Source organism: Camarhynchus parvulus, chromosome 6 (genome assembly GCF_901933205.1).
Source record: "Camarhynchus parvulus chromosome 6, STF_HiC, whole genome shotgun sequence".
Lineage (NCBI taxonomy): Eukaryota > Metazoa > Chordata > Aves > Passeriformes > Thraupidae > Camarhynchus > Camarhynchus parvulus.
In genome coordinates this window covers 18,518,314-18,540,730 of record NC_044576.1, presented here as the reverse complement: position 1 = coordinate 18,540,730, position 22,417 = coordinate 18,518,314, and the positions used below count along the sequence as shown (strand labels likewise).

Below are 22,417 nucleotides of genomic sequence, written 5' to 3'. Positions count from 1 at the left end.
CAATCTGTATTCATTAGAGTCCAGGATAAAGGATGCTATTTATTTTTGTTAACCTATTTTCCTCTCTCAACTCAATAGTTTACCTCACTTGCCTGTTACTTGTTACCTTTCAAACTGTAAGCTCTTTGCAACAGCACCTGTTATTACCATGTCTTCATAACCCCAGGGTTTCAGATCTTGTCCAGCTTCTGACTGTTAGCATATGTTGCAAACCTCTTTGTACTAACCTTATTATTTAAAGTACAGGTCATCTAGGTTCTCGGAACAGTTACTAAATAAACTCTTGTAAAAGCAAATAACTTTGTACGGCTCTTTCTTCTAACTCTGTCTAGATCTTTTTATCTAACTCTAGATAGATTGAGGAAATCCTTTTCAGGATAAGAAGTGTCTTTCAATTTAAAGTCTCTACTGGCAGGTTGCTAGGGAAGACACATTTCTCCAAGGGACTCTGATGCATCCCTGCTATCCCAAAATGGTGAGGATCAGCTCTCAGGTAAAGGATTTGGATATTTCTAAGTATCTTCTGTTTAATAGCTGAAACTTGGGCTATAGAAGCTGGACAGGAGAAAAAGATGAAAAAAAAATCACCTAAACTGATTGATTTGCCTCGACTACATATAAAAAGCTAACCACTGTTAAAAATACCTAATTCTCAGTAGGCAATTAATGCAAAAAAGTGACAAAAGAAAAATTACTTATTTCAACACAGTTACTGTAGTTTGAAGTTCATTTTATTGTTGTGTTTTATGGGTGAGATTTGTTTACAGATTCAGGGTTAATGCCACTGAACTCCATCTTGACAGAGCAACAAAATAACTCCAAAACAGGCTAGAGCAATAAATATCAAACCATTCAATCTAAAATGTATAAATATAAAAGTAATTTCTGAAAATGTAGGAAAAAACAGGAATCCATTTTTCTGTTTTGGCCTTTTGTAGAGTACATTGTTGTGGTTCATCCGTATCACCTCAGATCCAGCACGATTATCTTTATGTCTTTCCCAACCACATGGGTACATGGCTGCAGAAGAAGTCAACCCATTACTCTCAGAAATCTCAGTAAAATACCCATTAATACTTCATCCATGAACTATATGTGTAAAAGACCACTGAAAAGAACCTACATGGAACACAAAATCGTAACTTTTTTCAGAGCTGGACTACCTTCTCATTATCCCTGCACTCAATGATGAAAGAACAGAACAAAACAAAAAACTGACCTTTTCTTTTGAGGCCTAATGCTGACATTCAGAGAGCCTGACAATACAGTAATTTCCAATGTCTCTCAGCATGACTTCTCTGTATTGGATCATTTAATTTTACTCTACAGGAGAGGCCTCTGTATTTGAAGCAAACCCCATTGAAAAAACCAAACCCTTAATTATTCAAAGGTAAAGGCTCTTATCAGAAATGCCAGTATTAGCTGGAAGACAGTTCTGGCTGACTGTACTGCTCAGCCACACACACACCATTATGCTGTTGAAACATCAAAAGATCCACCAGTTACAGAGAAATGCTCAGAGAAGCCAGGGCAAACTCTTGGCAATGAAGGAAATAGGGCTTAACCTACTTACAGCTGCATTTTTAAGCAGCTGGGATGTTTTGTTGGGGCACCAAAATTGGAGAGATGAATAGATTAATTGCTCAAAAACTGAAGACTCAAGAGTAACTCCCATTTGAAAATGTGGGTTTTGCTCCTTCTGAAAGAAGGTAAAAGTGGTGACTGATAGTAACCACCTCTGGTTAACCACCAGCTGAATGGCAGCTTATAACACTCATTAGCATGGCTGCTTAAGTAGTCTCCTGATGTCTACCTTGGTCAGTGAACTAAGGGTAATGAATTAGTAAAACAGGGGGAAAATTATTAAGAAATCTAATCTCAAGTTTCTGTTTGCAGCAGAACCACGGTCAAGAGTTTGAATAGTAAAAACTGTGTTGAATTATATACTTACATTAAATAACCTAGGGTCCTTTGTATGTGGATGGAATCCCTTCTTTCTACAAGCAGAAACTTCTAGCATGCCAGCATTAGTCAGTCTGAAGATGCCAGTGCTGAAAAGCAGAACATGAAACTCCTGTTACACTCTGCTCCCATAGTACATATCCAAGGTTTCACATACAAATTGCTTTGCTTAAAAGAAGGACAACAGGAAGGTGCTTGGTGACCTTCAATACACAGGAGCCCTGGCTGAGTTGGGTTTTTAAATGTATTTTAAATCAAGGGGAGTTGTATTGCTGTAAAGGCAGAGATGATGAGGGGAAGGGGACAAAAAGGATCCCAGTACTGGCGCTGTTCCTGTTGGGCACGTTAGGCCACTGAGGGATAAGGCTGGTTCACACAGGAACAGCTGCAAACCAGAAACTTACGTTTCCTGGATTGCATTTCACCCAGGGCAACTTAAAAGATAACAGCCTTTAAATCAGCTGTGTAAATGACTAGGAGTGCATCCTCCCCACTCTTTTAGGTAATCACACAAAGCATTAGAAAATGCACTGCTGCAACACTTTAGACATTGAATAAAACATTACAGTGCCATCCTTCTGCAAAGAGAACCTATTACCTACAGGGCAGCACCTGACCATATAAATGTTACAGGTTAGAGTTGGTTACAGGGTATCAGCATCAACTGTGAGAGAGGCTTTAAGAGCAGAAATTTGGAAAGGTATGTAGGCATGCTCAGGGTTAGAAATGCTGGTGCTTGTGCCCTTGGCTCTCAGTCTGTGTTCACAGCTCTGCTCCCTGAAGGGCCCATTTAGGAAGTCAGGCAACCAGGACAGGATTCACATCTACTGAGGCAAAAGGCCAGAAGCAAAGGCTGAAGAAATGCACACTCTAAAGAATGGAGTTAGCCCTGGCAACCTGAAATGCCAGGCACACCAAAGGAGAATCACAAATTTGTTGAGGTTGGAAGGAACTTCTGAAGACTGTCTGGTCCAGTCCCCCTGCTCTGGCAGAATCACCTTGAGCAGGTTGCCAGGGCCATGTCCAGTCATGTTTTGCTTATTTCCAAGGATGCAGACTTCATGACATCTCTGGGAAACCTGTTCCATTACAAGCCTTCACATTAATATTTGCATTATTCTAGTTTTTTCCAGATACATAGTTTGTAATTTATGAAATACAAAAATAGATCCTTATTATTAAAAAAGTGACTTTTGCCCTTCTGCTTTGCAAACCGCAATTTTCATATCATTCTAGAGAAATAAGCCTAACCTCCCTCCACACTCTTAAGCAGACAGGATGAAGGCAGATCTGTGGTAGGGCATTGGCAATGAGTACTCCAGAAGAATAGCTCCTGTAATTATTACTTTGTTGAGCAGAATATAAAATAAAAAAATAAAAAAAAAAAAATTTAACACCTGCGTTGGTGGAGGGAGGAATAGAGAAACAATACTGTGCGCAGAGACTGACTGAAATGCAAGTCTAGGCTACTTATAGAAAACTAAGTCACAACACAATGTTCGTGCCCTTCATCTGACTTGACATGTACCCTTTGCATTTGATCAGATTTTATGACAAGAAGCATGGAAAAATACAAAAATATTACTTAAAAAATTCAAACTTACTCATTATGCTTTGGTGAACAAACAATTGCAATGGCCTCTGGCAACATTAGCTGATAAGAACAATGAGTATGGAGATCAACACTGGATAAGAATGCAGTTTGTGTTGGATGTGTCTACAAAAAAGAAAGGGAAAACTCAACATAATGAAGTATTTCTTACAGGTCAAGGTCAACATACATTTAAGAAGGAAAAATAATTTGTTATGAGTGAAAGCATCAGTACTTCCCCAGGCTAGTTTCTGAAGTTCTTCTTAGCCCAGGGTCTATATTGTTCTACACTGTTCAGCCTGGAGAAAAGAAGGCTTTTCAGGATGAGTTTCATGGAGGCATGTTCACAATCAGATATACAAGCAATTTTCTGATCATGGGGAGGAAAAAGTGGAATGAAGAAGCACAAGACAAATGGAAATGACTTAATTGTCCAACAACCCTAAGAGAAAAATTAATATTAAGTTTAAACAACACAGTAGTCCCCTCCCTGACTTTTGAATATGGCATTAGAAAGTAACAAAATACCTCTAAATCAACATAAAAAGAAGTTGCACCAGCAAAAGTAGGCCCATTGTGTCAACAGGATGCCTCAATTGCATTAAGGAGTTCTCTGTGGAGAACATGAGTGCTTATTTACATCACTACAATTTGAAGTCAGTAAGCAAATTTGTATTACTCCAGTTGTTTCTTTCTTTTTTTTTAGTATGTAGAGCCAATATAAAAAAACAGAGTCTATGAGTCTTACATACATGGATCCAACCCAAAGTGAGGAGATCATACTGATCCTGAACACCAAATAATTCTTCCACGTTCTCCATGTCACAGTAGTCTGGTCCTGCAGTTTGCTTTGGCACTATTACATGTGTAATAGTAAATTCATTATGAGTCTGCAAAACAAACATTGACTTAGGGTGGAACAGATTGCCTAAGGAATAAATGCTGAATCAAAATCTGAAAGATGCCAGCTAACAAAACAGTACAGCTTCACTGATTCCAGCTCCACTGATTCCAGTGCAGCTCTACCAACATACTGTACCTAAAAATATGCCTTAGCATTTCATCATGAAAGCATACAGGGCAGTATTAGTCACAACACAAGACTGTTGCATTGAACTGTTGTCAGTGATCAGTGTGAAAAGACTGTCCTTTAAAATAATTAAAAACACATAAAAGAGCTTTGAGAAAACCATCATGATTTTCTGTGAAACAAGACTAATACTGCTGTTCTTTCCTTTCATGCAGTTCAAATACACTTGGGATTCTCTAAAATTCTTCATGCCAGCATCAGCCATGCCATCTTTCCCTGCTCTCAAAGGACATGAAGTAATCTAGCCCAAAGGAAAAAAAAAACCAGCCTGAAAATGAAATGTTCTACAGCTTGATGGGGGGATTTCTGTTTTGTTGTGCCATTATTCATTTGATGACTCCGGTGGATTCTGGCAGTCTTTATATTTCATTGTCCCGTAACTAAACCTCTCTTACCTTAGATGAATGCCAGAGAAAGTACTCGAAAATGCCTGTATTGTACAGCATGCTGAAAAACTTGCTAGGCTTGACAACAATAGCAGCATACTTTGAGCAGAAGTTTCCCCAGTAAAGCAAGCCCACAGTGCTGAAATAACCACTCAGGTTATAATATGAAGTTCATTACATGGAAGGCTAACCATTTATAGCTGCTTTTGCTCTGAAATCAAAACATCATAGGATATTACAGAACTACCAAGTATGTCTTCCCCATACAAATATGAGGGTTAAACTGTACCAGTTTTCCACAGAGAATTCCACATGTCTCTATTCCTCTTACTGTATTTGCCTCTGCCAGCAGCAGAAATTTGTGACAGAGATCCCTGGGCAAAATGACACCTCTGAGTGCTTCGGCCAATTGAGCTAACCAAGAATAAAAAAAAAGAGAAAAAAAGAGAGAAAGAGAGATAAAAAGGCATTTACAGCTAACAGCTAACGCAATGAAGACCCCTAAAATAAGGAAATATACACAGTATATTATACTATATTACTACAAGTGGAAGAATTATACTTACCACATCATAGACTTTTAATGAGAATAAATCTACAGGACAAGCACTTCATCTAAACTGAAGTCACCAACCCACAAGATACACTCACTAGCCTGTCCCTTAGGTGACAGTCAGCTGGGACCATCTCCCAGACCAAGGCTTTCCAGGGGGAACCACTGCAGGTTCTGTTTCTGTTCCTTTGAAGCCCATGGCAAGATTCAGACTTCATTTCATAGGAACACTAAATCTCAATCTCTGTATCCATCCATTGGTACTCAACTGGAAAATGTGAAACTGTGCAACTCTCCCTCTTAAAATGAAGAAACTATAAGGAGCTGTTGTGTTTGCACAAACCTGTTCATGGTTATTTCAGTATGGGCATCCTCACAGTGAATAAAGACATATGCAGGTAGACAAAATAAAATAGGGGATAAAAGAAATGTGTGCACTTACTCTGAACAGCACTTAGAGTAGCTGCTGGCTTTAAGACCCGTTCCACGGGTGGTGAATGTCCAGCACAGCCAGAGGTGCCGCGCCTCTCCTTCTTCTCCAGCAGTGCTGCAGATAAGGAGCTGTTCTCTTGTACAGAAACACAAGACAGCATACTTCCATCTATCTGTTCAGACATAACCACACTCTCTTTGATTTTCTGATCTCGAGCTAGCTCTTGCTTCTTAAGTTGATCCTCAAAGAACTGAAACTGTTCTGATTCGAGCTGCTGCTGCCGCATGTGTGCGATTCGTTTCTTCTCTGCCTCTATTAGCTTTTGGTGCTCCAGTTTCTTCAGAAATTCAGCTTTACATTTGTTCTGAAACATACACAGCGTAGTGACATTCTCAGAACACCAAAAATGCTAGGAAAAATGGAAGGAAAGGAGCAATCTAACAGTTCAATAAAACCATAAAGTCCTGTCATTAGAAAGGAACTCTTTTGGAACCTCGTTACTGAACTGGAAAATACAACTATATCCCCAAAGGTAGGATGGAAAACATAGCATTGATGGATGGAACAAAAAAGATGTTTCTCAGATGCTTTTTCCAAGTCAAGTTTTTAAGCTATAGATTCTGTTTTCAGTGGCTTCAATCTTAATTCAAAGTAGAGCACATTTGGAGCCAAGGAATCTTTTCCACTTATTGACATGAGTATCAACTTCATTCTCTTTATAAGGCAGAATCATAGTATACCAAAAACCTAATTGGATCTTTGTAGACACTTATTAAGTAAATATAGCAGCACATGTATTTCCTAGCACACATTTGCATTACTTATTTTTAAATTATCAGCTGATTCTCAAGAAGAAATGAAAAGTCATTCCTAAGCAGCTCAGGAAATTATTTGGTTGTTGTAAAACTGGCATTTTGCTGCTTAATTTTCAAGTTTTATATGACAGAAAAATATTCATGTCAACATTTAATAATCATATAAAACTTACTTTGTGTTGCATGTATTCTTGATACTCTAAGTTATATTTTTTTAAAAGATCTCTTTTCAGTTCGTCTGTCCGTGGGAATGCAACCTCCTTCAATTTCTTTGAGGTGGGATGGGGAAAAAGATAAATAAGTTTACTTTTCACTTTTTAAAAGAGCCACCTGGAAAACAAACTCAGCTGTAACACAGATTTTTAAAAAATACAAACCAGAAAATAACCTGCTCTCCTCAAAGGAAAAAAAAAGCAAAAGAGAAAACACAAACTATATCATCAGTCTATGAAACTTCTATAGTACATTGCTTTCAATAAATATATTGATTTACATTAGTGAAACATGTGACATGGCTGCTTCTTGTCTCAAGGAAAGATTAGTCTTTTAGTAGGAATCTGTTATCTCAGTCTTGTTTAATAGGTGTCTCATGACTAATGTTTTTGCTGTAGGCGTAATTCTTAAAAAAATGCTAAGACCAACTTAGAGCGTTTCAGGTAGGATCATTGCATTTTTCTCTGGAACTTCCCAGTCACAAATATGTCTGAATATGCCCATTTCCAAGTGGTAAAAAACAAGGTTTTTTTAAGAGATAGTTATACCTATAGCTTTCTGTCACAGACCTGGCAAAACAACATTTCTTATAAAACAGAACCAATACCCAATGCTTTCTACTCATGTGAAGGCTACTACAAAATAATTCAGAGGCTGTAGGCAAGGGAGGAAAAGTGACCATGTGCTTAATGCTGCTGAGTGCCACAGGAGAAAGCAATGTTAGATGCCCTTTCTCAGTAGGGATGTTCTGCTAGAGGACCACAGTCAGAACGTGGGCATGGATTTGGTTTTGCATAAAACATTCAGTTTAACAGTAGAGAAAGCAAGCAAATATGGGGGCATAGAGCAAGAGACACTCATGGTCCTACCAGAAATTCTCACTGAGCAGTTCCAGCTGTTTTAAGTTCAATATAAGGCTATACTTAAAATTTATTAAGAATTTATTTTGTAGGGGGAAAAAAAACAAAAGTAAAACTATTTTGCATGGAAGTGGAGGGGAAAAATCTGGTAAAAACTAAGTAAATACATATTTGGTAATAAAGAAAGAGAAAATATACTTTACTTATTTAGCAGAGTAAGCAAATACTGCAGAGGCATCAGTAATGCCACACATTTCTCCTTCTGTTTGCAATAGCCAGTTTGGACCATTTATCCATTCACATAACTGGGACCAGAATCAAACTAAGTACTGTTAACATATGCATTTTTAATAGGCAAACTTTCAGAAATAGATGTACCTGGGCTCCCAACAACTTACCAACTTATTCAGACCATTCTCATTCACGTTTTAGATCAATAATTTAATTTCCAAAATAAAACAGGTATGAGCAGTGGAGAAAAGTATCAGAAATTGAAGCTGTGATGGCTGCTATGGGTGCTCTGGGGAAAAAGAAGCTATGGCCTATATGGGCTGGGAAAAATGAAGAGGTTCTGAGTAAAACATTTCATAAAGACCAGGAAACCATAACCGTACCTTAATAATATCTTGTTTTTCTGGTACTGCACATTGGTGATAGTCTCGGTGACTGGGCAATTTTTCTACAAACAACCTAGAAAATTAAACATGCATGTGTTTAGTCAGAAGAATATCCATAATAGCTCTCATGTTGGCAGAAAAATCAGTTTCACATAACTGTTAAACACTGAATTCCAGATGACTTGGACCAGGGTTCTACACTCATGTTTAAATTAACACATTATGGTATGGACCTGTACGGGACACACAGAATAAGGACAGGAGATTATTTTCTACATCTGATATATTTTGGTTTCCATTAGTACTGGGTTAAGTTAAAAAAAACCAAAACCACCCTCCACTCTAGTCAGCACTAGTAAATCCTATTTCTACTCTCTTTATCTGTTCTTAGCCAAAATGCTGACTCTCCTATGGAAGACATTGCCACTAAAGCAGGTATTTTTACCAGACCAAGCCACACAGATAAATTGTGGCAACACTCAGCTGCAAAGAGCTTGTAATGCAGAGCTGCTATCATTCTTTCAGCAATTTGCACAATATTCACCTCCAGACCCTCTTTTTATAGAGATAGATGCATTTGAAAACAGGTGGGCTAACAAAGGTTTGGTCTAGTTTTCAGAGTATGAGGAAAATAAGCAGGGAGGAAGGATGTTTCCTTTACAAAAATTTTAAAATATGCACAGTAAAAAACCCCAAACCTTTCCAAAGTAATAAAACAAACCAATCAATCCTACAGCAAAACTAGCTAGGTTAAAAGTTTAAATCTGCCAGTGATATATTTTTCAGCTGTCTATTTTGAGAGTTGTAATGAAAGCTGGCCAGATTTGTTCTTTTGTGGTAAGGAGAATAATCATGAACATACATTGTAGATTTTGCATTTATTCCTGTAAGAAACAATAAATTATACTTAATCCTTTTGGGGGAAAAAAAGTAAAATGAAAGCAAGAAAACACTTTTCTCATGCTTTTTTAATTATTGTGCAATACTACCATCCTTAAGATCAGCAGATGCTCATAAAACATGACTACTAAAACTTAGAAATCTTATTTAAACATTGCTTTTAAAGTCAAAAATTGTATTTAACCAACATGCTGACATAAACAGAATAATCTGGGGGCAGCAGTGCTCATGGTATGGCCTGGCAGAGTAAACTCAAACCTCTGTTAGGTTAATTCACGCCTGGCAGTTCACACATGGATAGGACAACCACATGAAAAGGTGGCAGGGAGTTTCAACAAAGCCCACGCTCAGTGCAAAATATCCCAGAGAACAGAGCTGTTCTGCAAGATCACATTAAACAAATTTCTCCTTATCTAAAGGGGTTCTCAGGGCAGCTCTCCATTTCCGTTCACTCAGAATTACAAGCTGTAATGGCTGATAATCTGCTTTCTTACGTGATGAACTTGTTGTAGAAGACGAAGGCGTTCTCCAGGTTGCCCTCCTCCATGTAGACGGCGGCCATGCGCTCCATCTCCACCCCTGAGCGGAAGTACCGCCGCGGGGTGATGTCCTCGTTGATGCTGATGTTGCTGCCCAGCTTGCTCAGGGCACGCACTCTCTCCTCCGGGCTCACCGAGATGTCTGTGTGGTCAGGAACAGCCACCAGCTTTCTCTGAAAATGAACAGCCTCGTTAGCTAAGAGTATATTCCGTTTCACTTTCAGTAAGTGGTCTCAGTCAAGAAGCTCAAGGGATATATTCAGCTAGTTTTTTTCTGAAAGTAGGCATTGGTTTCTCCACCTCTAGCCACAGTTGAAACATTACAACATATTTCCCAATTGCAAGTAAATTGTGATCAAAAAGAAAAGTGATTTTATTCCCTCCAAAAACAACAACAACAAAAAAGGATAAAATTAGGAAAATACCTCTGGAAAAAAAAATTAAGTAAATTGCTGTAGAAATTACCAAAGGCAGTATAAAGCGTGTCCTCTTTAAAAGCCCCCACACATGAATTCTACAAGGTTCTGTCTTAAGTTACTGAAATAATTTGATGGATGTCCTGAACACTCAGACTCCTATTACATGATGTATAGCATTTGACTGCTAGAAATAGTTCAGGAAACAAAGAGCAATAGGTTCTTCTGGTGAGTCAACAGTTCACTTCAAATATTCATTTCCAGTTTTAAAGGAGGCAGTTAAAGACTAAGAAGTTCAAACTAATTACTGAAGAAGAACCATAGCTGCTTATTATGGTCATTTCCTTCCTGGTAATTAATAAATAAATAAATGGCTACTGTAAGTTGTTTCCCTTTTACTTTGATAAATTTTTTTACTCTTTCTATTCAAAAAGCTCATTTCAACTTCTTAAAACTCTGGTTGCTGACACCCCATAAATCACACATACAGGAATATAATAAATTCCCACAAAACTTTCAGGTAGCATGCAGGAAAAGACCCATGGAGCTGAGAGCCACCACTGCTAAATTGCTCTCTTGAAATTTTTCCTAATTGAAAGAAAAGCTGCTCAGCCACTGAAACATTTTTCTGTAATACATACCAATGAGCTGACAGTGAATGGTTGCTCCATGTTGTTGTCTGCCTGTAAACCAAGGAGATTGCTCTTTTCCTCCAAAGTCTCCATCTGACTGAAAGGCCAGTATCAATCCTGAGCTCAGTATTTGCCACCAGATGTGTCAGGGTTTAATAGCCCAAGAGAAACTGGAATATAGATACGCTGGTTGTGGTTGTGTGCTGGAAAAAATAAGTCATTCAGATTAGAAATATATTCAAATGTCAAGTAACTTTGCATGCCAGCACCCACTCATTACTTTCGTGGCACAGTACTTATACACTTAATAATAATTTAAAACTTACCAGGTGTCTAGAATTTAAATTGGGAATGCATAAGGGCTTACAGTGCAGTTGTGAACTAGTTGACCTGTACTAAGGTTATTTCAGCAGATTTGAACACAATAAATTATTTTTACAATTTTTATAGCAACTTAAAAACCCACTAACTTTCAAGTATTAAGTGAAAAACACAGAAGTTTGAGGACTTATAATCTGTGCTTCATTGAGCATATGTTTACAAACATATTTATAAAAAGTATGAATCTGGTATCCTTATTTTCTGCTAAGACTATGAGAAATAAAACTTTATACACAAATTTGTATCAGCATTATAAAGCAGAAAAAATACTTCAAACACCATGTGTTCCACCTGCACAGCTTGCTGGTTTCAACACTCAAAATACAATCAACTCTGATGAGCCAACTAATAAAAATTCCTCCTTGCACAGCTTTGAACAAGTAAAGAGAAAAAATGTAGATGTTGTGGTCATCAAAAAAACAACCCAAAAGGAAACTAAACCAAAACAAGGAAACCCTACTCTGAGAGAGGAATGAAATACTCAAATTACACAGGAAATGTGAAAATTAAGTTTCTAATGTGTTTTTTCACTTGTGTGCTCAGTCTAAACAGATCTGATCCTGCATGTCGTAGGCTCTTCATAGGTTGCAATAAACATGCTTATGCTTTTGTAAAAGCATAGAGTGGGTTCAGCAAAGATACTTTCTCAGCACACCCCTCTCTAGAGAGAGGCCAGAGGACTCTGGGTTGAAGAAAACAGCCCGAATGTGTTTTTAGATGGCTGTATTTCTCAAGTTTTGATTTTTGTGTTTGTCTCTTCCTCTTTTTTCTTCCAAAAAGCAATACTATCTATTAGATCAGTCCTTAATTTTAACCATTAGTGCAATTCATTTTCAAGAAGTTTTGCTAATTAAGGTATTCAAACTGCTTGCATAATTTGTAACCAAAAAAATAAGCAAGGCTTATACGTCTGAGAAAACAGCCTTAGTTGTGGTTGCAGTGCTAATAAAAATAGTTCTCTAAACCATTTAATTTTATGGAGATGGAGCTCTGGTGTAAATGATCACCTTGGCAGGAGAGCCTATTCATTGCCTGTTCACAAACTGTAGAAAGGCCCCATGGGACAATGATAAGGAAATATTTCTGCTTTAGCCTACTCCAAGAAACTTTCTGCTTTAGGGCTTGTTCTACCTGAAACCCTTCTTCACTGAAGCACTGTAGATGTGGAAGGCTGTGAAAGGAGAGAGCTAAAAGCTTGGCCAGTGCACAGTTTGTGTCAGACTTCTGGCCCTGCAGCCCAGATTCTAAGCAGAAGTAAAACCTTCAATGAGAGACTCTGCATGCATATGCTTTGTGGAACTCAGGAACAAAAACCAAAAACCAACCCAACCAATGAAACAAAAAAGGACTTAAAAAGCATATATTTTACAGATATTTATCCATTCACTTATCCATCACTTGTGAATTTTAAATTTTATTTCCCCCAGAAGCATCTGGGACAGCTGAAATACTTGAATGGAAGAATGGATTTGGTCTAAAATATGCATCCAAGTATAACAAACTGCAAAATGTTCTAGTCACTCGTATATAAAAATCATTCAAAAGTAAAGGTGCAGAAATGTATTTCTCTCCAATTTCTTATTTCATTTAGCAGCTTCTGGCAGGAAAGCTTTTCTGTAGCAGTTTTTCATTCTGCTTTCAAGGCTTTCTCCCTTAACAGTCCTTCTGCGAAGCCTAGAGAGGAAATGAACATTAAGGACAATGCTCATGAGATGCTTGCCACTGAAGACATGGAATATGGATCAAATGCTTCTTTCAGCTGTTACCACTCCTTGGAGAGCTTTCAATCCAGCTGGTAGGCAAGTGCAAAAAAGTTATTGCAAGTGGCAAACACAGGAGCCACTAATTAGGGGTTTGGGTGTTTTTTTGGGTCCAGTACTCCCAAAGAGGTCTGTGTTAAAGAAGCCTATGGTATTCCCCCACCAAAATCTCTTTGGAAATGCCACAGGAAGACATCATGGAACCCTTTACTTGCAAATATTTCTCAACTTGACTGGCTCTAAGAATATTAAAGTTATAAACATAATTCAGTGAACTTTAAATCTAAAGAAGCATTAGTTATAATTATTTTTTAAAGTGTAATACCAGGTATTTTAAACAGGAGACATCTGGTAATAGCAGAAACTCACACTTCCTCAAAATTGTGTCAGAGCCTGGAAAGGATGAAGAAGCTCTGCAACAGACATAAGACACGTCACAGTGCAAGAGCTTAGCAGAAGAACGCCTGCAAATAAAAGAAGAAACTGTCTTTTTAAATTTAGTTTCAGGAACACACTAAAAATGAGACACTGTAAATAAAGAAGAAATACTAAGATGAATTTGTATCCCTTTTACAAAAATGTCATATAAGATTCAAATACATTCACTATTAGAGGTGGCAGGGGTAACTTAAGAAAAAAGAACTCCTATAAAGATTGTGGGCTGACTTATGACTGCACTCCAATAAATTATCCTTAACATGTGGACGCACTGGCAGAATTATGAATGATTAAAATGCAGAGAGTTAAGCTTTACTGAAAACACCACCAGAGGCATGTGTGCCAGGTGCCTGGAATGCCTCTGTGCATAATGCTCCTCATGCACAGCTCCACAGTCACCTTCAGCTGCTCCAAGGGCACGGCACTGCCAGGGGCTCCCCTCACCCTCACCATCCTTCTTTGTGCTCTCACTTTGCTGCCTCCACTGACTTCAAGGCAAGTTGTAGCTGATCCAAATTAAAATTAAATGGACTTTTACTTCCTTTTCCAAATCAAAATGCAAAGGAGCAGGCAGAACCATGAAGCCAGCAAAGCAGAGAGGTTTGTCGCTTTCTGAGGCAGTGCTGTCCTAGATTGATATGAGCTGCCTTTGAAAGGGCACCCTAAGAGTTTGTATAGTTCCTACAAAAATTGCCCAGTTCTGGCAAGTGACTCTGTTTTCCAGAAATATATTTCACTTTACAAGAGTAAAGATAAATTCAAACACCAAATCTCTCTGTATAGCTGAAACTAATTATAATCAAACATACAAAATCCTTATGCTAATACAGTGAACTACACTCCAACCTCAACCATAGGGGATAAATACCAATGCTAGCCTGGAGCTGTCTTAGTCTATTATACTCTAAAGTGCTCAAAACTCCAAGAGTGAAGATGCATTTTTCTACTTCACTATTTCAGGCATTCCAGTTAACTTAGATGGAGTTAGGTAATGTTTGTTTGAGGAGAAATACCAGGACATTTAGCATTCAAATTAAGCTTTTTTTTCTAATTATGAGTTTTCTGATAGTCATTACCAGATAATAATAATAATAATAATCTAACATCTATTCAATGGTTAAGAAACTTTTCTTGATTTCATTGGGAATAGCACTTCTCATAAAATCCCATTTCCTCCTCAAAGAGCATTTGTTTTCCCATATGTCCCATCTTACTATTGTATGTATTATTCCTTGACAAATTCAGGTTTATTAAATCAAAGCCATTCAGCCACAAGAAAACAGAGCAAACTGAGAAAACCAGCATTTTAAATGGCATTGAAAGTGATTCCTTCTGTTCAGGCTAACAAGCATGGTACCAAATAGCAGGGAAATGAAAAGCAGAGAGATCAATTTTAAGTGAAAGTACATGCCAAGAGTAGTACATGAAGACAGAATAAGCATATCCAGTACCTTAGGAGCAGGCTCATGAGACAGAGGTGGTGTGAGAAGGCCTGGGAAACACATGCACAAACCCTTCTGAGAGCAGCAATATCCCAATTCACCGCAAATTCTCAACGCCCTCACAGTTTGCTGCACGCTGGCACGTCAGGCATTGCCAGGCTGGCTGGAGGTGGCCAAGAGAGGCACCCTGGCTGTGCTCAGAGCCCGACAGGCCCATGCCCTACTGGCTTTCCCTGTGACACACGTGCGGGGTGGCAGTGAGAGGTGACACACACGGCTGCACAGCTGCAGTGCTGCAGGAGCTGCATGGCTGGTGTTTGCAATGCCTGCAGCACAGCAGCCAGGGCACAGCCTGGCACAAGGAGTGTGTCTACATGCCTTGCTGGGACAGACCCTGAAATGTCCTTCCCTGAAAGAGCCTGGCTCTGGGAGGTGACTGCCCCAGCCAAGCCAGGGACACCAAGCAGGACCATGCTCTGCCCAAGGAAGGATGCCCACAGGGACTGTGGCACCCCAGTGGGAGCTGTGCTGCTCCAGCTCTTCAGAGAGGACGCAAAGAGAAGCTCAGGGCATCAAGACTTCCCAGAAACTGACTGCAGAGTGCTAGCATTGAATTTCAGCTCCTTGGTGGCATCTGGAGGCTGCTTTCCCCTCTTCAGTTCTTCAGAAGAGGTTGAACGATCAATGCTGCTCATTCTTGAGAGGTTCCGAGAAATGCTAAATGAGCTTTTGGATTTTTAAACAAGTAACCGAGTAACTTCCATAAATATTATTAAAATCTATATAATTTTCCCTTTGTAACATTAGTTACTTTGAAACATTTGAAACTTGAAACTTTGAAAGAGTTTCCTCTTTGTAACACATTTTAAAATTTCAAGGCAATTAATCATAACAAGGACTGCACTGCTGCCAGCAACATTTATCAATATTTTCATTATTTATCTTCCAAAAAAATCTTTATTAAAGAGATCACTGGCAAAGTTTTCCAAAACACTTTCTTCATTCAAAGATTATGTTAAAAATAATCCATGCAATGATTTATTCTCTGAATATTTTTAATGGTAGATTATTCCAGAAATACTCATCCTTTTGTTTGATATTTTTGTGGAATGTAAAGCCTAGATGAGGTTCCCACCAAAATCATTCACCTCACTCCATGGGGATCAGGATTCTTAGAGTATATCTAGAAATATTTGCTAATATAGAAGCTAAAATGTAGTATAGCTCTACTTTTTGAACTACTCTGGAGAGAACTGTTTTGCAGCCATCCCATGGCAAGGAAAAGCTTACTTTAATATTGCCATGAGAAGTTAACACAATCATACTTCATGTTACTATACTAGGAAGTGTGATGATAACAGAATCCTAGAATAAAGATGCATGTCAAACCATAAGGAGGTCAGTCCTCGTTAAAATAGCCAAATTAGCAAGTGCAAATAACACCTTTCAATTACCCATAAGGGAACGAAGTTGTCTCAGCAAACTTTAAATAGGTCACACCAATGATTGCCAGATGAAGGTAAAGGACCATTTCATGCCAGTAAGTCACCCATGAAGCAGATACTTAATATTCTGTACTTAGAAGTGGATACTCAAGTGAATTTGGTGAAAAACAGGTTAGAAATACAGGCACCTATCTCATTCAGCTCTTTTTGAAATTCCAGGCCATGTATTGGCACAGCACATGATTATTTATATACACACACTTAGGTTTGATATATAAATATGCTAAATCCCAGCCTAAATAGCAAACTGCCTTCTGCTGGTTCTCTCCAAAAAGAAACAGCATATTCATCTGTCAACATGCTTTTTGTAACAAGCACTCATCATCACAGCAAGCGATTCAGCTGGTGTAGTAAGCAGTCTCTTCTGGAAAAAAACCCCAACAAAGCACTGAATGTCATGGCAAGATGATTCCCTTGTGCAGAGGAAATACCCAATCCACCAAACTCAACAGAATGGCCTTTCAATGAAGGAATCACTGCAAGGAGCCAGTTCCTGAAAGCCCTGTGCCTTTCAATGGAGAAGTTGCTCTTTACAGCTACTAATAAGCTCAGCTCTAGAAAAGCCCATCTCAGCAACAGCTCATAGGTTGACAGTGCTCCTTAGCTCCACAGCTCCACTTAAACAGCAGTTCCAAGACCACCTCCCAAGCTCCACTAACTGCCAGGAGCAGCTGCTGAGCTATACAAACATCTCTCCTAGAAGTGGGTCAAGAACATTTCCTCTTTCTCACTGGTGAAGGACTGGTGCCTCCCATGCCCCAGCACAGTGCCCAGAAGCCTCTGTGTCAGTGGAGGATTGACAGTAGCACCTTCACCTGCTTGGGCACTGAGAGGGAGAAATCACAGGCAGGGAAGATCCTCCATGCACAGGTCTGCCAAACCCAACCCTTGCTCATATGCTTAGGCCACTCAGTGCTGTACCTTGCATGACAAAACTGAAATTTATTTTCATCTGAAAAAAGAATGGGTGACACAAGGGTCTGTTTTCCCACTTCAAAATGAAGTTTGAATTAATTGTCTGAAGACTGTTATAGTTCTGCAAATATTTGGACTACTGCAATTAGTCAGTGTAGTTTCTAGAATATCATTGACTACTTTGTTTTCTAACGACAGCATTCCTCTTGGCACAGATACAAACATTGCTGCATCAAGAAGCTACATTAATAAAATTAGATTGCTACTGAGTCTGCTCAGACTCTGATAAACCACTACAATATGCAGAAAATGTCCAACATTTCACATGCAAGAACCTTACTTCTGCTCCCTACAGAGTATGTGAGTGCAGAGCCTACAGGCTTCGCTCTTCTACTGCCTCAAAGCACAGAGGAGACCTCTGGCAACTATTTTCTCATTCATTTTTATGCAGGCTGTTTTGAAATCAACAATTAGTATGGTTGTGCTACTACAACAGAATCCTTTACATTTGAGCTGTACACATAGATGGCAGCTTGCTTCCAGATTTATTAACAAGCTCTGTCTATAATGACATTAGTGACTTTTAGGAGAATGTCCTCAAAAATGGACTGGAAATATTAAACATTCAAACATTCATTTGTGAACTGACAGCTCTTGCTCTTGTGGATTCTTGTATTAAAACGAAACACAATCCCTTCTCCCCCCTCCTTTCTTTAGTGACACCATGCAGTTTTAGCAAAAAAGCATTTTTAACATAATGGAAAAATATCAACCATGGTAGAATGTCTTGGATTACAAGCAAAATCTTTCTTAGGCAGTCAGTGAAATATTACTTATGCTACACAGAACAGCATCTTTCCAGTGACCCACTAAAAGGATGTTCTAGACATGGTGTAGAAAAACAGTGCTATTTCCTTCCTTTGGGAAATCCACTACAATCCCCCAAGAAAACTGCACCAGGGCACAGTAACCCAGAAGAGGACAGAAGTACAAGAAAGAGCTGGTTTTATACAATTTGTTCTTTGATGATTCAACTGAAATACTGAATAAAGGAGATACTTGACATCCATTACATCACTGATAAAACTAACTTCCACCACAAAGACAAGAAGCTGTGTTGCTAAGGGAAACAAATGAGAGGTTAAAATCAGCACAGAGGCCTGCAACTCCATACACTTCCAAGAATCAAAGAAAGCAGGATTCCTTGCAAAGCCTTAGGTTTCACACATTTTTTTTCTATCTGTACCACTATTTCTCTCAGGGACAAGGTCCCAGTAGGCTAGAGGGGTTAAGAACCTTCTTGTTCTTCCGTATGAAATGCAATGATTTTTTTTTTTTTTTTGCAAAATATATCCTACCTAAATTTAGAACACTTTCAGACTCCATAGCATCTAACAAGGACACTTGTTGATTGAGTGAGTAACTGGTTGCAGTAATCAATTTCTGTTTCTATCAGATGACAAATTCTTATGCTGTCTTACTTTCTGTAGCTCAAAATATAGGGGACAAAACAAAAGTGAGCCAAATTTATTTGACATTTCTGACATACAAATTCACAGTTTATTTGAAGCCTATTAAAGTGCCTATAAAGAACGAAGCTTGGTTTTTTGGCCTCATATCTAGAAAAAAATAATTTGAGGCATTAGTTCAAAGGATTCTGACTGTTTTGTACACAAACAGTTAAGTAAAGAAAGGTAAGAAATGGACAGTGAGATTACCTACAGGATGAAGTGTGATCATTTAGCATGAACAACTACCATTTTATCTGGCATGATTCTGTTGTACACAGTTGATTTCATAAGGAAATCTTTGACCTTCTCCCCCGTTCTAGATGATTCAGGATGTAACATGCTATGAGCAAAAAACAACCCAGGAAAAACAAGAGGAATGCCTGGTTCTACGAGAAGAACTCTGTGAGCTTTAGACTGCTTGTTCTACTTGGCTAGTTACAATACTTCATTTCTCTTACTTAAGTTTCTAAGATTGACAGCGTTAAGTACATGTTTTATAGCAGCACTGGCTGTAACACAGTCAGCTCACAGGGCTCCTTGACAGTCAGCTGAATGATCCAGAATATCAAAGCTGAGCATGATGATTTCTGGTTAACATTTTGTACCCCTGCAGGACAACAGCTTCATCCCAGTGAACCACAGTGTACCTTTGAGCCTTTCAAATTATCTGCGTTTCCCCTCAGGATGAGCCCATTGATCTTTGCAGCCTATACAAGCTCCTTTTTATACCAACATCCAGCATTAGATGTCCCTGAAGGCTTTTTGACAGCAGTGCAGAGATGCTAACGGGTCAGAGATGCTAAAAGATGCTCCTACGCTGACCGTGTGGAGAGCCCACAGCTTCCATAACGCAATTCCGTGTGCGGTGAGCTGAATGTGACTCATCCAGAGCTGCCAGTAGGAAGTGGTAGGCAGAGGGTTGTGTCTGAGGAGCTGCCTGACTCACAGCACTTCTGAGAGGCATCAGCACCTGGGCAAGATTGACAAGGCTGGGTTTTTATAATAGGAATTTCTTTGCAACAACAGCACTAAGCCACTGCACAAGGATTGTTCAGGAACTGCACAAGCAAGATAATTTTCTTTCATGGATTGATGCTTTCCATTATAAATAGAAGTATGAGCAGAAAATATGTTTACTTGCATGACAATCTAAATGTTCTAATTTTATTAAAATTGTATAGACAAAGGCTTCCTTTACACGGCAGCAAACTAATTTTCAAAAGATGAATTGGAAGTGTAACCTTTGGTGCAGAAATAAAATTTCAGGAGTCTGATAAAGCCAGAACAAAGCATTATTCATACATGTCCAGCAATCAGAGACCAAAAACTTAGTTTTATACAGTATTTGTTCAGTGCCTTCATGGACAAGTCACCTTGCCATTCCCTCAGCAGCTGAGGAATTTACAACATCCCTCACCTTGAGCTATACTGTTCCTGATCCTGGTGATTAACTTCCAGGAAAAGCCTTAAGGCCTAACCTTCAGCAGGTTTAATGCACATAAAGAAAACCACACAAGAAATGCCTTCACAGCGTCTGCAGAGCAATATCAAGTAATACAAATGACTGCAGGATTGATCAAAACAATTTTTAAACATAATGCTACAAAATACCCCCCTGCATTTACAGCCATTTAAAATACTGTACACACACACCCACACAAGGACCCCCAACTATGAAATTGGTACCTACAGAATTTGGGATGAACGCTTCCTGCATTCCTACAGTATCCTGTGATCTATGAAACTCCAGACTTGTAAACATTGGCCTTTGGTTTAGTTATCTAAACATTTAGCACTTAGACATGCAATATACCAGCTGCAATGCATTTAGTACCTGAGAAAACTCATCTGTTTCAGAGTAAATTGCCTGAGCAGCACCCACAACAACCAACCTGGGCTCCATTCTCCTGGGAATATCCAATGAAGTTCTGGGTCTATATCCTATTTTCTAAGACTTGGTTGTCTAAGGCAAGTCATCAATATATGCTAACTACAGTTTTGGATAGTAATCCACTTAAGCCTGCAATGAAGAGAAACATTACTTCTGTGCAGACAGAACTTTCTCAAAGCTGGTCTTCACCTGGGGAATGAATGTCCTGGGAAGTACAGTGTCTCCAAGATCTCAATCTCACTACTTCCCATTATCAGTAGAAGGTGGGGGGTTTCCTGCCCATAACTTCTCAGAGCATTCAGAACCACGTGCATATTAAACACAAATAATTCCAGATCAAGAGGAATTCCCCCAGAAGAGACTTTTTGGCATCTTCCTGAAACCGGGCAGCATGTGCAAGAGTGAGATACATTCCTCAGCGCACTTCAGAAGGACACCTGAGATCCTACAGAGGTCAAAAGGAGGCAGGTACAAAACCAAGTACATGAAACAGAAAAAGTTCATCACAGAGTTACAGATGCTCAGCAACCACAATTTCTACTGGTTTAGATTCTTTCACTTTCTATTCCGATGACCACCTTTCACATATATACGGAAATAATTTAAAGCCAGAACATTGTTATCCGTTTGATTTGCCTCTGGCACACGGCACCATTCTGGACTCCCACCACACCACCACAGCTCTTTGCGTAGCCGCAGCGGAGTCAGCAGGATCGGCCGGCCGGGCTCGCTGCCCGCCGCCCCCGGCACAGCCCCGGAGCCCCGCGCTGCCCCCGCCGCTCCCCGCTCCCGCCGGGGCCGCTCCCGCCGGGGTTCCGCCCTGCCCGGAGGGAGGAGGGCTGTCCCGAGAGGCCTCGGTGGCTCCGCACCTGACACCGGGGCGGGGACAGGGCGCTGGCCGGGCCGAGGAGCGGATGGAGCGGGTACCGGCCCTTGCCGCTGCCGCGGCCCCGGAAGGGGTCCCGGCCCTTGTGGCTGTGCCCGCAGGGGCCGCTGGCGCAGGCAGCGGGAGCGATGGAGGCGGAGGCAGCGCCTCGCCGCTCCGCTCCCGCAGGGGCAGGGCGATGCTGCTTACCGGCTCTCGCATCCGCGCTGGCGGCGGCTGCCGCGGACAAAGCGCGGGCCGGGGGGAGGCAGGAACGCCGGGGCGGCCTGGGCCTCCTCCTGCTTCTCTCTCTCTTCTTCCTCCTCCCGCCTCGCCTCGCCCCGCCGGGACCGGAGCCGCGGGCGCCGTGCGCGGGAGCGGCCCCGGGCGGGCGGGCAGGTGGCGGCGGGCACCGAGCGCCCTGCGCCGCCGCAGCCGGGCCGTGCCACCGTGCGGGGCGAAGGGAGGAGCCTGCGCCGCGCCGGGAGAGCGAGCGAGCTGTGCCGCTCCTCGCTGCGGGGTCCGGCCGGCACAGCCCCGCCGCTGCTGCTGCTGCTGCCGGGGGGCGAGGGCAGCGGGAGCGCCGTGCGTGGGCGGGGGCACAGGGTGCTGGGGGCAGCATGGTCCGTGCGCACCTGGGATGCGTCCCCTCCGCATTCCCCAGGGCCCCGGTGCCAGCCCGGCCATCATTGAATCAGTCTT

At 40.5% G+C, this 22,417-nt stretch overlaps 1 protein-coding gene across 3 annotated transcripts; it reads right to left on the bottom strand.

The window, feature by feature from the left end:
* Positions 1-716: 716 nt before the first annotated feature.
* On the bottom strand, positions 717-22,085 carry STAMBPL1 (STAM binding protein like 1). Of its 3 annotated transcripts, none has more exons than XM_030951021.1 (11): positions 21,926-22,085; positions 11,017-11,210; positions 9,915-10,132; positions 8,518-8,593; positions 7,004-7,099; positions 6,025-6,379; positions 5,319-5,443; positions 4,306-4,443; positions 3,567-3,679; positions 1,952-2,051; positions 717-1,020 (listed from the first exon to the last, which is right to left on the bottom strand). In XM_030951021.1, the coding sequence occupies exons 2-11, from the start codon at positions 11,098-11,100 to the stop codon at positions 964-966; spliced, it is 1,362 nt and encodes a 453-aa protein (XP_030806881.1). In that variant the 5' UTR covers positions 11,101-11,210; positions 21,926-22,085; the 3' UTR covers positions 717-963. The 3 variants fall into 3 exon arrangements, with proteins under 3 accessions (XP_030806881.1, XP_030806883.1, XP_030806882.1); XM_030951023.1 differs by having other exon boundaries at positions 5,361-5,443; XM_030951022.1 differs by having other exon boundaries at positions 11,017-11,177.
* Between the last annotated feature and the right edge of the window lie 332 nt (positions 22,086-22,417).

Coding starts and splice junctions, on each gene's coding strand:
- STAMBPL1 (XM_030951021.1), bottom strand. CDS start 11,100: ATGGAGACTTTGGAGGAAAAGAGCAATCTCCTTGGTTTACAGGCAGAC. Junction 4,444..5,318: donor GAATTCTCTGTGGAAAACTG/GTACAGTTTAAC, acceptor TTTGTTTTGCAG/ACTCATAATGAATTTACTAT. Junction 1,021..1,951: donor AGGACCCTAGGTTATTTAAT/GTAAGTATATAA, acceptor CTTCTTCTGCAG/CCATGTACCCATGTGGTTGG.